Source organism: Pleurodeles waltl, chromosome 5, assembly GCF_031143425.1.
Source record: "Pleurodeles waltl isolate 20211129_DDA chromosome 5, aPleWal1.hap1.20221129, whole genome shotgun sequence".
NCBI lineage: Eukaryota > Metazoa > Chordata > Amphibia > Caudata > Salamandridae > Pleurodeles > Pleurodeles waltl.
The window spans coordinates 631904607-631918944 of record NC_090444.1 but is presented as its reverse complement, the minus strand read 5'-3'; the positions used below and the strand labels follow the sequence as shown (position 1 = coordinate 631918944).

Genomic DNA, 14338 nt, shown 5'->3' with positions numbered 1-14338 from the left:
GGCTTGATTCCATCCAGCTGGCGATGGCGTGAAGTCCATTGTGGAGGTTGTTCTTTGCAGTTGTAGGGTCTTTCGTGAGGGAGAGGATGAGCTGAGTGTCGTCTGCATAGGAAACTATGTTGATGTGGTGGGTTTGTGCGATGTTGGCGAGGGGGGCCATGTAAACGTTGAAGAGCGTGGGGCTGAGCAAAGATCCTTGGGGAACTCCACAGATTATTCTGGAAGCTTCTGACAGGAACGGTGGGAGGCGGACTCTCTGAGTTCTGCCTGAGAGAAATGACGAGATCCAGTTGAGTGCCTTGTCGCGGATTCCAGCATTGTGTAGGCGTGTGCGGAGAGTGTGATGACATACCATGTCAAAAGCTGCGGAGAGGTCCAAGAGGATGAGTGCTGCTGTTTCTCCTTCGTCGAGCATGGTCCTAATGTCGTCTGTGGCAGCAATGAGTGCAGTCTCAGTGCTGTGGTTTCTGCCGAATCCGGATTGGGAGGTGTCGAGTACCTTGCTGTCTTCCAGGAACCGGGATAGTTGGCTGTTTACAATTTTTTGGATGACCTTGGCTGGGAAGGGGAGGAGGGAGATCGGCCGGTAGTTCTTGGGGTGGTCTGGGTCTGCCTTTGGTTTCTTCAGCAGGGCATTGATTTCTGCGTGCTTCCATCATTCTGGGAAGGTGGCTGACTCGAAGGAGCTGCTGATGGTTTTGCAGAGGTGGGGGCGATGATGATGTTTGCCTTATTGAAGATATGGTGTGGGCAGAGGTCCGATGGTGATCTGGAGTGGATGGAGGCCACGGTGGTGGCGGTGTCCTCTATGTTGATGGGGGCCAGGTGTGGATGAGGTGGGTGTTGCTTGGAGCGTTGGGTTCTTGGGTGTTTGTAGTCAGCTGGTGGGTCTGGGGTTTGAAGCTATTGTGGATTTCTTCTATCTTTCGATGGAAGTGGGTTGCCAGTGAGTTACAGAACTCCTGTGATGGCAGGGGTTCGTTGGAGCAGGTCCTGGGGTGGAGAGCTCATTGACGATGCCGAAGAGCTCTTTACTGTTGTGACCTTTGGCGTTGATGCGGTTTTTGAAGTGGGTCCTTTTGGTGGTGCGGATCAGTTGGTGATATTTGCGTAGGGCATCCTTGAAAGCAATGTGGTTGGAGTTGGTAGGGTCAAGGTGCCAGGTTTTTTCCATTCTGCGACATAGCCATTTGGATTCCTGTAGTTCTGGGGTGAACCAGCTGGCCTTGAATCACTATCACCTTGGGAGTTAGGGGGCTGCAGGATTCGACTACCCAAACTAACTTCAGTAATTTTTAACTCTAGGTTATCATCCGATATGTGCTTACTATTTCTTTGCTGGGCGTTGTGAGGCCATCGGCTACCACTGGCTCCCCTGGGTTTATCCCATTTTGCATAAGATTCATGCACTCTATCACACATGGCGTTGTGTTTCTTTTCCTGCTGTCATCTGCCTTGCCAATTCTGTCTATCCGTGATGCCTGCTGGTGTGTGCCTGTGTGTACTCTCATTTGGTTTAAGCCCCATCTGATAATTACCTTTACCAAGACCTGCTGTGGTAGCCATTCCCAGTTTCTCCACAGTATCCTGTAGGAATACTTGTGAAGACAAGCTATTAATTTCTCCCCGAAGTTGATGAATAAGGGGCTCTCAGTTCTACAATAGAATCAACTTCTCTCGCTGCACATAAATCATTAGTCCCCTGACTCCCCCTATCCTTGTTATATAATTTAACCACCTCACTAGCCTCGCTATCGAGCGGGCTGTAACGGTTAGTACATGGCACCTTACAAGCAATAATATTTAATCCTTCCTGATTTGTTAACTCCTGACCCTCCACAATACCAATGCCCGGGGTAGGTTAAGCTCGGCAGGAGAGTCACTCTCACCACTCACTATAGCCTGCTTGGTTCTTGTCACACATTGTATCTTTAGTTTATTAACTTCATGCCCCTTTATGAATATGTCCACAATTTTAAGAAAAATTGGTTTCACAGTTCGGCTTCTTCCGTTTACCGAAAATAGTCTCAACTTCTACTATGAGATTGTCAATCTCCTCGATCACACAGTTCCCTGCTGCATGTTTGGGGGTCCTTTTGCTTTTCCCAATACCATGTGGTTAGCGCCGAGCTTTCCTCTCCACCATGGATACTCCGAAGTGATCAAGAATAGGGACAAAGTTCAGGGATCAGTAAGCAGACTAATACCACACTGCATGACCCTGCAACTAGAGCGCTCAATCTCTTGCTCTAACTTAGTCCCAGGGATCTTTAATCACAAGGACAGAGGAATGTGCTTTCCATTGTAACCTTCAAATGAAAGAGCAAGGGAGAGTGGCCCTACTCTGCCCCTTCCTGGGGCTGATGGGTGCAGGACAGGCCTGCCATTGGCTTTAGTTTTGCCAAGGCACGGTCCAGGTGAGTTCCACGCTGCAGGCGTCGAAGTGCTCATTTATAGCGCCACAAACCAGGCCAGGTGCGAGCGTTGCAGTGCTCCTCCTTCACAATGTAGAATGCTGGATCTAGTAGGCCCTAGGCTGCAGTGCTGACAGGTCCCTCGCTGCCGGCCATTGAAGCACTCTTTTAAGGCACCACAAATCAGGCGAGGTGCGGGTGTTTCAGGGCTCCTCTGAAGCCCTGTAGAATGCTGGCTCTAGTAGTACCTAGGGTGCAGTGCTGACAGGTCCTACTTTTGTAATTCAACAAAGAGTGATTGTTTTTATTTTTTACCTCTCGCTGAATTTTCCTCTAATAATTTTTTCCTAGATGCCACTAAATCGTTTCCAATTTTTGCCTTTGGGGGGTTGCATCCTACAGCCTTTCCTTCAGGCCTTTTAGGTCCTGTCCTTGTTCCTTCTGCTATTGGTTTCCTCTGGCAGTTACAGGATTTCAGTTGTGGAAGTGACCTTAACCTCCATAATTCCAAGATTGGAATGAAATCTTCCGCTGGCAGTCGCTGGATTCCATCTCTTGGATATAAGTTTGGGGATAAGCTGTGGCTCTCCTCAAAGTTTTTACCTGCCCATCTCTCACTTAATAAATTCAAGCCTCGGTTCTATGTCCCCTTTAAGAATGTCCATGTTATCAATCCTGTAGCTTTTAGGGTCCAGCTGCCATTGCACTGAAAAATACACCCTGCCTTTCATCCTTCCTACTTGAAACCCTACAAGGGAATCCTTAACATTGCCTTTTTTTCTATGCCTTCTCCTGTTTTGGTAAATAATGTTCCTGAGTTTAAGGTCCAGGAGATCTATGACTCTAATTTTTTTTGGGAAGAAACTGCAATTCTTGACTCATTGGAAAGGGTACCTTCTTAGGGAAAGGTCTTGGGCAGGTGCTTCCTCTGTTCATGCTCCTAGTCTGGTTCAGTGCTTTTTCTCCCTTTTCCCAGTATATCTGGGGAGAACGCATACTGTTGCATTTCTGCCTTTTCCAATCCCAATTAAAAAAACATTCAACTAAAAATAAAGAACCTAAAAATCCATGCCATGTAAGTGAAAGTGCAAATCTCGGTATGAAAAGTTAGTAATAAAACAAAAACCCCACCATCACCACGCATTGGGAAGGGTCTTCAATGTTATGCTTAGGGAAATGTATGAAATGTGAAAAATAAAACAGTGTGATGAATTGTAGGGAGTCTATGGGCCCTCTGTGTCAAGCCTGTGAGTGAAAGTGGTTCGATACAGGTTCGGAGTGGATTGTGCAGAAAGGTTTTAAACTAGACTTCTTAGAAATGTTGCCACAAGAAAATATTTCCAGTGAGGGAAACCTTAATTGTCATGCCTGAAAAACAAGCCATAAAACTGGATATGGTGATCAGGTGGTCATACTGCATCTTCTAAGTTTAAGTTAAAAAATCCCAGAAAGGCAAATTTGAACATGCTGAGTTTGCTGCTTTTCCCTGGAGGGGGTTTACATATAGCTGCAGTCCTCAGGTAAAAGTTTTTAACAAAGTAACACGTTTTTATACAAATTCTGGTAAATTACAGAAAATTACTCAAATCTTTAAGACAGGCTTCCCAGATTACAGTTTACTAGATTCTGTTGGAGGAATGTCCCCACAATGCATCTTCCATGTCCAGAGAAAATGCCTGGTACTAACTGGTCGATTCAAATTTTACAAGGCATGCAAATGTGCCTTCCAGCCTCAGAAGAAATGTTCCACATAGGCAAAAAGCATTGCTGCTACCCATTTTAGCCATTTGATAATGTAGGTGACGTACCATCAGTCTTCGGGCAACATGATAGAAGCAGAAGTGCATGAAAGGCTGAAGACCACTCTCGATTATACATAGTATGGATTCCGAAATTTCTCAGTGACACAGGCTGATAAGGATCCTCTCATCTTCAAATCCAGGCAGATTTTCTCTTTGGAGTGACTCAAGAAAGGTGTTTAAGAAGGGTGCTTTTAATGGTAAACCATTAGTGATGAGGACTAGAGAATGTTCCTAACATTCTTGGACCTCCCTGTCTAAATGATTTCAGCTAATGTGATGCACTACTTGTCCTGAGTATCTACAGAGTCTGTAAAATGGAGAATTCTGCCCTCACCACGTTGCAGCCCTAGCCTTGGTACTTAATTTCTTTCCAGTGGTACAGTGGCATTTCATTTTCAAAGCCTCAAAAAATGATAAACCTACCTACCTTGAAGATGTTGTAATATGCAGTAATGGGGTAAATCAAAAACATTGTGGTCCAAATTTACAAACACTTTGGGCCTCATTCCAACCTGGAACCGCCAGATGGCCGCCCTGCGGTCAAAAGACCGCGGAGGCCATTCTGGCTTTCCCGCTGGGCCGGCGGGCGCCCGCCAAAGGAGCGCCCGCCGGCCCAGCGGGAAAGGCCCTGCAACGAGGAAGCCGGCTCCGAAAGGAGCCGGCGGAGTTGCAGGGGTGCGACGGGTGCAGTGGCACCCGTCGCGATTTTCACTGTCTGCAAAGCAGACAGTGAAAATCTTTATGGGGCCCTGTTAGGGGGCCCCTGCACTGCCCATGCCAGTGGCATGGGCAGTGCAGGGGCCCCCAGGGGCCCCACGACACCCGTTCCCGCCATCCTGTTTCTGGCGGTGAAAACCGCCAGAAACAGGCTGGCGGGAAGGGGGTCGGAATCCCCATGGCGGCGCTGCAAGCAGCGCCGCCATGGAGGATTCCCTGGGCCAGGGGAAAACCGGTGGGAAACCGCCGGTTCCCCTTTTCTGACCGCGGCTTTACCGCCGCGGTCAGAATGGCCCTGGAAGCACCGCCAGCCTGTTGGCGGTGCTTCCGTGGTTCCCGGCCCTGGCGGTCATGGACCGCCAGGGTCGGAATGACCCCCTTTGTGTCAGGTTTGCGTTGATTTTTTAACACGAACCATGAAGGGGCATTCCCATTTGGGTTTTTTTACACAGACACAACCACCTATCTACAATGAGGTGTAAATAGGGATTTCAAAAACTTGCTCCTCCTTGAGACAGGCGTAACAAGGAAAAATGTTTTAATTTCCCTATTTGCATGTGTGCAGCATTCTACAGCACACATACAAAGTGCGAAACACCTTAAAGCACAGATTTGACTGGAAAGGATCCCTACCTGCACAAAAAAAACTATGCTTACCACAGCACAGAAACCCTTGCATTATGACTCAAGGGTAGGTGCATTGCAGTGTGGCAGCTAAAAGTGTCCCAGGGCAGGCATAGGGAATAGAATGCATCATCTTAGCAGAGATGTAGCTGTTTTGCTTTCTACCTTTCACTCAACGCAGTGCAGCAACTTTGCTTACTATGCTGTGTTGCGTTATTTTTTTTAGTAAATAGGGGCCTTTGTGTTTCACTTAAGCTATGATCTCTGCACTATGTGCTATTGAAGACAAATAATTCATTCAAGAAAGAATGGCTGATACACAAGGCAGTGCAGAAATACATTTTAAAAAGACTCTGAGTTCTTCACGAAGGATGCGGTAATCTCACACGGAGAAAGGAGCAGTAAAAAGCCTTCATGGAAAAGGTTTTATATATTAAACTGAAGATGTTCATGGAGGACACAAAAACTGAGAAATTTGTTACATTTATCAGCGAAAACAAAAACCATTTGGAGAATATTACTTGACGCCTGAAATAACATAATATTTGATGATGGTACTCTGTTAGCCATCTAAGTGACCAATATTGCCAGAAAATTAGCTGGATTAGATTGGATAAAGGCACTGCACGGTGATTAGCTGATTTTAGGAACTTTTTTTCTATGTATCTTAGATTGAACTTTATTGCTTACATTGTATTTACTCTGTTATATACTTTCTTATGTACTTATCCACCAGATACGCTTTCAATAATATTGTGAAATTATTATACTGTAGAATGAATTCCGTCATTTTATCGTGCAGATGAGACAAGATAACGCAGAAAGCCTAAACAAAACAAGAATGAAATGGTCTATCTTTTTTTTATCCAGGTCATTTTTGTACAGCAGTAAAGACCAACAATGTGTTACATCAGCAGATAATCAAAGGACTGCAACAGTTTACAGAAGAACAGATGCAGTTCTTCATGAGAAAAAAGGTGAGTAACATATTCAAATTACCAGTAACATTCCTTCACACTACCACACTACAGAATGAGTTGCAAAAAGCTTGGGATTCTTCTAAACTCTCAATAGCTTCTTGAATTACTGTTGATTTAATATAATTAAGCGTACAACTGATTTGGTATAAACCATTAATAAATGTGTGAAAAAGACAAAAGGACTGATTTACATATTGGCACGCAGGATACTCCATCAAAACAGTAACGGATATCCCGCCCACCAATATCTAAATCCCATAGGATTTAATGGAATTTATAGACATTGGTGGATGGGATATCGGTCTCCGTTGCGTTACCTATCCACCAAAATCTAAATCAGGACCAAAATCCTTATTTATACCTTGTTGAAATTATATTTAGATTTGCATATTTTTATGCTGTAGATAAATACCCTTCCCCCAATTTACCACTTAGCACATTAACGGTGATATTTATATTTATTTTGACCCGTGATACAAAAATCAGGTGCCAGAGAACGAATTAACTTTTGTAACATCCAAAACTTCATTGCATGCAATTAGCTTTCATCCGTTTCTACAAAAATCATTTTGTCTTTGAATCCTGCAAGCTATAAAGCAGGTTATGGTTTATTTTGAAAATTCAACCCATCCGTAGTTCCCCGAAAAAATATGCCCGTTGTAGAAATGAATAATTGCAGTTTCCCTGAATGTAAGCAATTATTTTCGATTGAAAGACACTGTGGCCTGTTTGAAATGCCTGCAAGCAGTGTAGCTGAAGGAATTAAGAAATAAAGGCATCATTTAGAATTTAATGGACTAGGATTGATGTCATATTTCTTTTTACACTTGCATCCTGCCAAACCTGTGGTACCTTATCTCATTTATGCTAGTGGTTGAAGTTCCAGGTTTTCAATGGGCAAGCCTCATCTGCTCTGCCATTAGAACCCCTTGACATGGTGACCCATCTGCCACAGGGTCATTGTGACACAGTGCTGGTAGCCATAGACAATTTAGGGCAAGACTCTCAGGACTAATTTTCTCTGGCTCTACCCAGTGAGAGACGGTAGACACGGGCAAGGAAATGAAACTTTGGCCCCAACGTGCAGGGAGGAAGTTGCTCACACATCTTGGCCATTTTTTCACTTCTATCGACTTTGTTTGTAAAAAAAAAACAAAAAAAAAAAAGCTGAGTTGGACAAAAGAGCAGGGCAGCCAGCTAGACATTTAACTTTTATGGAAATACATCAGCCCTTTTGGTGGAGGCACTTTCCACAAAGAGAGCTCCAGCAGTAAGACAGGAATCTTTAATTGTAGTTGGTGGTCCAATTATAGTGTAGAGTCCAGGATCTACTGCTGCCAGGCAAGCTGGCGAGCCATTCACTCAGTCCTAAAAGGGGGCAACAGTCATGCAAGTTGCATGAAACGTCTGAAAACTAGGAGCATCAGGGCAGAATCCAGAATGTATGCTTCGATTGAAAGTGTTATTTCTCATCTAACTGTATACATTCCTTGTTTGAAATATACTTTTACCACACAATGCCTCCATATAGCATTCATTTTTCTGACAGTATTTGCACAAGGAAAACAGGAGGCATTCATGGCTTTACTCAGACACAAATTTCCATTAAAGGTTGAAATGGTGAAACCTACTACGTTTTCCAAATTAGTTCCCAAAGGCGATATCACGGTTTATTTCATGCCAGCACTTATGCTAATCAGAGGCCTTTGAGGGGTTTGGGGCAAACAAATAGGTGTGGTACCCTGACCCAAAGATCTTGCTTTCAACCCACTTTCCAAGTTTGACCAAACTGTGTGACTACAGGCAATTACTTTTCTCCTCTGTGCCTCCTTATCTCTGATCATCTCATTTGAGAGCATCTTGACATAATTCTGTTCGGTAAGTGCTGCACAAAAAACCTCCCTTGTGCAAGGTTTAATAGACAACAATTTTCCTCTATCTATTACAACAAATGATTATATCTCGGAGGCACAGGGCAAGTGGCTTGCTTCTTGAGATATTAATGCAATTGGCAGGACAAAATGGCGTGGTTCACTAATTCTAATAAATGCCACTCAGTGCAGTGATATAATTTTAAGTGAAACAAACTAAAATATACTTTATCAGTTTGTACCTCAGCTATAAATAAACTGGCCGGCAGTGACAGGATGGGAGGTCCAAGGTTAGCTAAGAACTATTTGCCTCAATCTTTGCTGTACTGCTGTACCAGAGAGGGTGCACTTGGAGTTGGGGTGGAGGAAATTATAGGACTTGGTCATCACAGCCTTACTACCACTACTTTGTTAGAGAAGCAGGATACCCTTGGGTGTTGGGCATGCGGTATATGATCTCAAAGCTTGTGCGGACCCTTCACCCACACCCAATCAGCTGTGAGTGTGGCTTGTCAGCTTGGGCAAAGCATGGGCTAAGATTAGAGTGATGTGAAACATGCAGTGCCCGCCAACAGATTTGCCCATAGTGCATGGTGCATGGCCTCTTCAATAGGCATGGCCTGGGGAAAATCCCCCCACCTGTCCCCAACCCTCTGATGATGCCATCAATACTGAAGCAAATCCCTATAATTACATCATTCTTGAAACCCCTCACTTTAAATTTATTAAGATGCTTTTGGCAATTTATTTGAAATGATGACGCAATATTCAATGCGGAAATAGAAGAATATTTATCCATATACAAAGTCAGTAGAATTTACATGTAATCCAGCCTAAAACGACATGTACTGACTTGTGCAACATTTTGTACTAGTTGTGAAACTGAGACTATGGAGTGTACCTTCGTGGAAAATTCCTTGGTAAAAACACGATGTCTGATTGCTAATGTTTTGCACAAATTTGCTCAGAACAAAATTTGTGGCATAAATCGACACAGGACGTATGCATTGTGCGGGGAGGCAGGAACGGCTCATTGTGAATGCACCAACAGCCACATATTGATCTTGTGACTCATTTATGGTGGCCTGTTTGTAACAACAGCTGGCCGTGGGGGGGGGGGGGGAGAGGGGAGAGGTTGTGGGGCATTTTTTTATTAGCCCCACACTTTTTCAAGCCTACCCAGGTATTGGTGATAAGGTAGCCCACACGGCCACAACACAATGCATGACATTCCTGACCTGACTCCCCAAACACTTCTTATATGCCGTGACATCTTAAGGATTTCGGGGGCCGTGGGCCATATGTATTTCGGGGGCGCCTATTTGGCAGAGCCTTGAAGTTATGATCCAGTTCAACTCTTTCGTGGCCTCTTTGGCCAGGTCAGTGACAGTGCACAGTCAGACTGGTCCTCATTCTAAATGTGTTCACATCTCCTATTCAGGAATGGTGACTGTGGCCCTTATTTATACTTTTTTAGCGCCGCATTTGCGCTGCTTTTTCACGCAGAAGCGGTGCAAACTTACAAAATACAACTGTATTTTGTAAGTTTGCGCCGCGTTTGCGTAAAAAAATGACGCAAACGTGACGCTAACAAAGTATAAATAAGGGTGTGTTTTCAATATTGTAACACAGCAGCAGCTCGCTTATATTACTGCCAATAATCTCTGTGCCACTCTCCAGTTGCTCATTTATGGGATTCTGTTTTGATCTAAAATAAACTTTTTTTGTGGATGGTGCATCAAACACAACATTTCTCTGGAAATGTCTGTGATAGCCTCTCACCCATGCCCACGTTAAAAATAAACGAAAGGAAAACGATATTGAAAAACATACGTTTGAGAATTATTCAGTCATCAGAGCAAGACTCTCTGCAGAACAGAGCTGACTCTATTAGGGGACCGACCGAGCCTCAGGATTTCCTGACATACCACAGCATTTATGTTTTTTTCACTTTTAAGGAAGATGAAATACATACAACTGAGCTCCCCCCACGGAAAATGTTAAAGCTTCTAGAAGCAATACAGGGTTCACTACTAACCCTTATGTGGCTGTGAATACCCTTGTGTTTGTTTAAAGGGAGCACTTATGGATCTTAGCCACAGTGGTGTGCAGTTACAGCGCGTTCGTTTTGTAAATAAGGAATACACTGCCTTCACATCAGGCCACACTCGAATCCTACCCCTTTTTACATATATGCAGAATAGGCAGTGTCAATAAATCTGGGGGGTGTACCCACATTTTGCTTTTGCCACACGTTTTATCATGCTAAATTGCAATGTTCCTTAGTGAACCGTTTTCCTTGTAGTGGGCCCACCCATTAGCCAACATGGAAAGGAAATAAACACACAAATAACCTTGGAATTGCAAAAGCGTCGGGCAAAGAGCTCACAGTTCATTTGATCTCGCCAGACTTCCTGTCAGACTATTGACTCTGAAGGCCCAATCTCCCTGGCCATTAGCTAGATAAATTCAGACTGCTTGGCCTGGTTTATCCTTTTGGAATTGTGTGTCTTGGCATTAAGGACTGCAAAAATATCTTGTTTGCACAATCGATCTTCATGCGACCTGATCCGCTTTGAAACGTTATTCAATCAATTGATTCCATTATTAGCCGGGTGTCTTTTTTGTGGCGCAGTAAGAGGCATGTCTAGTGCTCAATATTTTCCCCTATTTTACATTTCTGTCTACAACGTGTCCTCGTCAATAGCCTCCTCGTTTTCTAGTTGCGTTTTTTAATCTTTAATTCAAAAATATTCTTTGACTGAAAATTACTCAAAGTGGCAAAGCAGGCCAAGGGAAAAGCGTACCTGGACCCGTATTACAGATAAGGGCCACTGTCCTTGGTTGCACCACGGCCTACCTTTAAACCGGTGCGCCGGTGCAAACAGAAAAAGTGCGCCCTATTTATAATTAATGCACTGCCCTTAGAGGGGAAAAAGATCCGCTAACAGGCAGGTGGAGTGAGTGACTGCACCTGTCTGCACGGAGGTGTCTGAGGGTTTCATGGGACTCCCTACTTCCCTCCAGAGGGCTCATTTAAGGAGGCGCACTGAGAGTGCCCCACCTTTTTGTGGCGCATTGTGAGTTCACCTCCTAAGAAGCCGTTTGCCTCAGTGCCCGCATCCATTTTATGGCGCGAACGCAGTGGCAAAGGGATTTCCTCATTTGCATGGGGTCACACTCACAAACAAATGAGGGAAGTCCCTCTGAAAAAACGGCTGGTGGGACATGTGCACCACTGCTATCAGTGTTAAAGAAGTGGCTGCAGATGCATCTGTGGTCCCCACTGTAATACCATAGTGCCACTGGGGTTCAAAAGTGGGCACACACACCTATTGCTCTCATGGGGCACTATGAGTAATATGACCTCTCAAGTCTCCTTTGCCCTCAGTTTCTGTCTATACTTAAATTCCTCAAAAACTCCTAATTCTCAAAACCTGCTTCCTAGATGCATAGAACAAATGGGTGTACCTTCAGTATTAGTATAGATATTCATACCGACAGAGATTGAGAGATCTCTTGGGTGCTTGTTCTATGTGCTTGTTTTAAATGCGTAAGAAGTGTCTATTCTAGGCCTGAGACATGACCAGATATTAAGACTGCTCTCTAACTTTACAATAAGGTGCAGCTGTAAACTTGCTTTTAGCTCTTTGAATTCCAACCATACTTCACTCACATAGGTGAATGCATCACTTTTCGTTTCTTCATAAACCTCCAGCATAATTGTAATCCAAAGGTAAAATTTCCATGTCATTCAGTTCATTTGTGCTCAACAATGCTCACGCCACTTAGAGGCTTGGGTCCTTATATAGAGTTTGGCAAACACAGCGCATCTCCCAAAAATTGGCAGATATTCTGGCCATCGTATTTAGTTTCTATAGGGCCTCTATGCGTTCTAAACAGGACAGACGGGATACCCTCTAAATTCTAAATAAGGATCATGGTCCCCTCTTTAGGGACAAAAGTAATCTGAATGATGCATGGGTATTGTCTAGTTGAATGTGAAGATAGCAAGATGATAATCTTTCATTAACTCACCCTTTAACAAATTGAAATTAACAGCAGTTTTTAGGTACAACACATGAGGACTCTACAGGCCTCAGATATAGCTTGGCGGGCAGCCTGTCATTCACCAAGATAGCCGAGACCATTATCTCCGCCATCCTGAGGATCTACTGCCATTTGTATTTTTCTTCGGGTGCTGGCATTATTATATTTTTACATATGTCCAAAATGTATATGACTATTGCTCTTGTACACCAAAGTGTTGTTAACAATATGATGCTCAATATGGTGCATATCTAATATCACATTGCTAGTGGCATCCTAATCAGCCTAACCAGCCCCCCAACATTGATGCTCAAATATGCCAGCACTGGTCACTGTTCGTGCTACTATAGACCACTGTTATGTATTACATCAGGGGCCTCATCTGGGTGCCGTGCTGCTTTTGCAGGTGCCAGAGTACATGGAGGTTACTTATTTTGCAGAGCTTATTGATCTCATATTTTCAGGTGTCATACTGTAGAGTTATTCATCTGTTTGAATATTCCCTGATGGTAGTTACCACATATGGCAGGGATTTGATGCACACATTTCCCAGCGCCGCCATGTAAAGAACACATCACATGCCACGTTTTCACATACCCTCCATTAGTAAAACATATTTTATTATTCCATTTTCATTGTTATAGTATATGTTAACCACCATGCACTATTCTATGTGCAAATCATCTGGAGCATTTTGTGCAAAATACAGACAAAGTGTAGTTATATATGACAATAGAACTTTACATAGAGGCTGGTGTGAATGTGCCCTGCCCTGAGTGTCCCAAGCATGGTTCCCTCCCGTGAATGCCTGACCGCATGCATCTGATATCCTGGCTTTAGCTTCACACTAATCAAGCGGGTGTGCAGCAGTCTAGGCCTGTCCTTGGAAATGAGCTGAAGGGGTGTACCAAGTGTGCCCTCATTATACAGACAGTGGAGTTCTGCCACTGGACATGGGTTTAACTTATGGAGAAGTGACGGCAGAACACTGTGTTTATAATGCATGTTTATTTATGTGACCTTCAAGATGCATGCATTGTATGTATGGGTGAACTAGAGTAATGAAGGCCCGTGAGATGAATTTTAGATTCCCCTAGTCTGGCTTTGCACACATGATGGAGGTGAGGTTGTTTTTCTATATGGTAGAAGTGAATGGATGATATTACCGAAGTTGGGTGGAGGTAACCTAGATCAGTGGTTCCCAACCTGTGGTCCGGGGACCACACGGGGTCCACAAAGCCTCCTCAGGTGGTCCGTGACTGCTGAGAAAATGAAACAATATTAACAGATTAGGTCCCCAGCTTTAAGAAATGACTCAGTGGGGGTACCCTGTTCCAGTAATGATTCAGTGGGGTCCCTGGGTTCCAGACTTGATAAAGTGTGGGTCCACAGAAGTCAAAAGTTTGGTAACCACTGACCTAGATAGTCAAGTGGGAGACGGGAGACAAGGCTTGTTTAGGTATTCAATTAGGCCTTTTGTTGAGAGGAGGGGTTGCCAATTGGTTTGCCTGGATCATTGACAATTAGTAGATGGTGGGTGTGGAGGGTAAAACTGCAGTCTGTGTTGTTGAAGGTGAAAGGAGACCCTATGTTGAGTCCAGCCTTTTCTCTTTCACCTGGTCACACTTCAATGTGGGTCATGACAGCATGGGGCAGAAGTGTATGCCTTTTTGTGCCTTCGTTGAGACTGGAGCCTACCCTCCTATGAGGAGAAACTCTCCACAAAGGTTTTGACTGGAGATCTGCCTTAAGAGCATGCTTGAAAGAAGAACTAACTCAAACCAGTTCTGAAATGCAGGCAATTAATCCATGTCTTGTGCCTGCTTTGGCTGTATATAAGTGGGACCTACTGAACCACTTGTTCCAGTTCAAGTTCTTTT

General features: G+C 44.1%; 1 protein-coding gene across 1 annotated transcript in view; it reads left to right on the top strand.

The window, feature by feature from the left end:
* Window positions 1-14338, top strand: part of PLG (plasminogen) — a 387567-nt gene that overhangs the window by 79448 nt on the left and 293781 nt on the right. Inside the window, exon 3 of the mRNA XM_069234491.1 lies at window positions 6428-6534. Coding sequence (XP_069090592.1) covers window positions 6428-6534 — 107 coding nt within the window. The remainder of the gene's footprint in view (window positions 1-6427; window positions 6535-14338) is intronic.